Source organism: Citrus sinensis, chromosome 1, assembly GCF_022201045.2.
Source record: "Citrus sinensis cultivar Valencia sweet orange chromosome 1, DVS_A1.0, whole genome shotgun sequence".
NCBI lineage: Eukaryota > Viridiplantae > Streptophyta > Magnoliopsida > Sapindales > Rutaceae > Citrus > Citrus sinensis.
Genome location: NC_068556.1, coordinates 4,013,237 through 4,016,986, shown reverse-complemented (window position 1 = coordinate 4,016,986; position 3,750 = coordinate 4,013,237). Strand labels below are relative to the sequence as shown.

The following is a 3,750-nucleotide window of genomic DNA, read 5'->3' as shown; positions in this document are numbered from 1 at the left end:
TATTAGATTAGGAAAAAACTCAAATAAAATATATGCGAACGTGATTTCGGCACAACTTTTTTTTTTTGGGAAAAAGGCACAACTTAATAGATAAAGATATTTTTATATATGTTTTAAATTTATATATATATATATATATATATTTAATACATGAATAAGATTTACTTAATTGTTATATATTTTTTTACCAATTATAAATCATACAAATATATTTACTCAAATAAAAGATGAGATTAGGGGAAAACTTTTATCAATAAAGTAAAATAAATGCTATATAAGTACATATGATGTTGAGCAATGCCATTCGAGAAGTAGCCCTCAAATTTTCGTCCCAAACAAAATGATTTTCCTACTACTCCTTTCAATTTTTCTTCCCAGTGCTTCTTCATCAATCCCTGTGGATCCACCTGTTAGCTTCTCATTTTCCTCATTCAACCCAAAAAGTTGTAGCGATGGCAGCCTAATTTGCATGGGCGCAGTGACTCCAAGTTATGGCTACTTGAGCCTCACATCAGACCCTTCACCAGAATCGCCTGATCAGCTGCCGCTAAAAAAGGTTGGACGGGTTTTATACAGCCAGCCTGTGACTGCATGGCCAGCTATGATTAGTACCACCTTCACCATTAGGATCTCACCCTACCCAAATACAACGGATTCTGCAGATGGCATGACGTTTGTTTTTGCAACCGATACCAGCCCTCCAACTGAAAACTCCGCCGGCGGAAATCTTGGACTGAGTACTGACACATGCATGCATGGGCGCATGTTATATATAATAGCAGTCAAATAATAAACAAAATGATGAATACATCAAGCAAAATTTTCTAATTGAGACTCATAATTCAGGATTAAATTCTAGGACAAGTTGCCAACAGCGGCATTAACATAATTTTAATTATAAATTCTCTTGTTGTCTCCGACTTTAATAAAATCAAAATCCTAGATCAGATCGCCACTTGATATATCATTTCTTTTATACACACACACACTAATTATGTTTACAAATTGTGTGTAGGTAACGGTGTTTCGCAATTAGCCGTGGAGCTGGACACTTACAAGAACGACTACTGGTCTGATCCAGATGCTAACCATATGGGCATTGACATAGCAAACTTAACATCGAATCCAGCCAAGAGTCTCGACAGCTCTGGTATTGATCTCAAAAGTGGAAGACCGATCCAGGTTCACATTTATTACGATGGATGGACGAAAATACTCTATGTTTATGTGGCATATGCGGGGAACCCACTTCAGAAGCTTATTGAAAGACCTATCCCCTTGTCAGAAACAATTCCAAGCTCAGTCTATGTTGGCTTCACAGCATCCACAGGGCCCGACTTTTCAGAAAGCCATCAGGTGCTTGATTGGACCTTCACAACGTTCCCATTGCCTTCTTCTTCTCTGGAGGAGCAAAACCTGGCGATGCCAATATAATTCTAAACCGTCCTTGAAAAACCATGTCACATAAATTATAATAAATAAAAATAACTAATATCGTCAATAAAGTGACATGGCTCTAGAAGCTGACTAAGATTAATATTGTTGGCTTGCTATCTGAGATGTTCTGCATGTACTTGTGTACAAATGTTCATATTCAGCTTCTATTGATTACGTTGCAGCTTTGAACTTTTGATGTCTTCTTTTTCTTTTTCTTCGTTCTCTTCTTGATCCGACCAAAATTCTCTTCTCATAGTGGAAATCATAAAATGAAAATTCAACCATACATGGAAACAATGTACGCATAACAACAGATATTTACATGGACAGTCCTTCCCTCCTGCAGATATCCGCACGAATTAGTGTGTAAATTTAGTGGTTCACAACATCGTGAACTCTCAAATTCACAAAAAAATTTAACAGTGTCAACTTTAATAAAAATCTGGATTCATACATTTATAGCGTAGTGCATACTTTCATGGATAATAAATATGAAATGTGTGATAAGAATGCACATCAAAGATTCTTTCTTAATCAAGATATATTTGGCTAATATCCATAATGACATTTATATATGTCAAAATCATTGCCAATATAACATGCATATATATTTGGAAGATGAATCCCTAATTTATGATGATGATTACTTATTTTTTTTATGTTATCAAAGCATTAAACATTTTGTATAAATTAGGCCTTAGAGCTGATCATCTTTTCATTTTGCTTTTATCATATCCTCGATAAATTAATTAAGAAAGAAATTGTGGTAAGCCATATGTCACTTCATTTATATGATTTGTCAATTTATTTTGCATTGAAAAAAGACCAACTAATTACAGTACAATCTTAAAAAATTAATGGTCAATAAATTAAAAATCTCAATTAAATAATAATTTTTTTATTTCCGACTTAGGGCCAACGTGTTAATAATTCAATAAAATCTATAAATTAATATTTTTAAAAATCCATGTGATTCCACAGGAGACACGTAATATATAAATTAATAATCACCCTAATATAAAATTAAATCATATAATATATGCATACGTGGTTTTTGTGAGATGTGCTCTTAAAACTATTAGATTCTTTTTGGATTTAATTTGACTTGAATCTCATCTCTATTTTTTTTAACGCAAAAAAAAAAAATCAATTGGTATCGTCATTTTGCAATGGAAATTATTCAATGTTAATATCACTTTGAGTGTTTCTTTGCGCAAGACGGATTCCATATATAGTACAACTATAACTCTTATCATGAAAAAATAAAAGGTCTATAATAATCTTATTACAATCAATGTAAGACAATTAATTAATATTCAAATAAAACATAATAAATATAAAATCAAGACAAATCAATACTATAAATGTGATCATATATTTTTGAAAATAAAAAATATCTTCATAAACTAATAAATTATTAATCTTTTAATTAATTATATAATATTTTCCACAATTACTAAATTGTTTAGATTTAGAGTCTCCAAACTTTAGTATTCATTGAGATTTTACTGCATATTAACAGAGAAATAAAACACTTCGTGGAGCCCCAAATAGTTTATATGACTTAATTATATATAGGGCTATTGATTGGCTTTCGTGTATGTGGAAGTGGAAGAGGTGTTGTGAAAGTAACTCAATATTTTGTCAAAAGTAAGATTGTTGTGTAAAATTATTCAAACCCATTTCGTTTATTGGATGTATTTTGGAGTTCTAATCAAATCTCCATTGTGTTATCCTAACGCCATACAATTGAATTGATATGTGAAAAAGAGAAATCGCTCACGATGTACAATTGAATTATCTAAATATCTAAATTATATAGTTCACAAGGTCCAGAAAATCATATTATCCTAAAGAGTATATGAAATTGAAATCGAATCGCCTCAAAAAAAAACGTGAATATTTAAGTGAATCACAATGTTCCGTTGCTTTGGCGCCGTCGAAGATAAGATATCACCAATTTCCAAGATGAAGAAACATGCCACGTGTTAGGTCCAAGAGTCACCCCCTTTATTCACGATGCGGATTGCATGGACTGAATTAAAGTCACGAGATTATAACGCTTATTCATATCTTCGTATGGACATTGTCATTTTATAATGATTTGCTCGTCTTTGTAGGCCAGAGGCCTCATCAGATCTCATGTGCCTAGACCTTTCACACACACACACACCTGTACACAACCTTAATTAACTGATCGATGTCGGATAAAGATGGCCAATGGGCCGAGCGGCACCTGGCACGATATGTATCCGTACAACACGGCACGACACAAATATATTTTGGTAAGGCACGCAGCACGGCACGACACGC

The 3,750-nt window shown here is 33.0% G+C and overlaps 1 protein-coding gene across 1 annotated transcript; it reads left to right on the top strand.

Moving 5' to 3' along the window:
- The first annotated feature begins 289 nt into the window (after positions 1-289).
- On the top strand, positions 290-1,626 carry LOC102628131 (seed lectin-like). The gene is made up of 2 exons (XM_006475869.4): positions 290-737; positions 1,016-1,626. The coding sequence occupies exons 1-2, from the start codon at positions 341-343 to the stop codon at positions 1,432-1,434; spliced, it is 816 nt and encodes a 271-aa protein (XP_006475932.2). The 5' UTR covers positions 290-340; the 3' UTR covers positions 1,435-1,626.
- Positions 1,627-3,750: the final 2,124 nt, after the last annotated feature.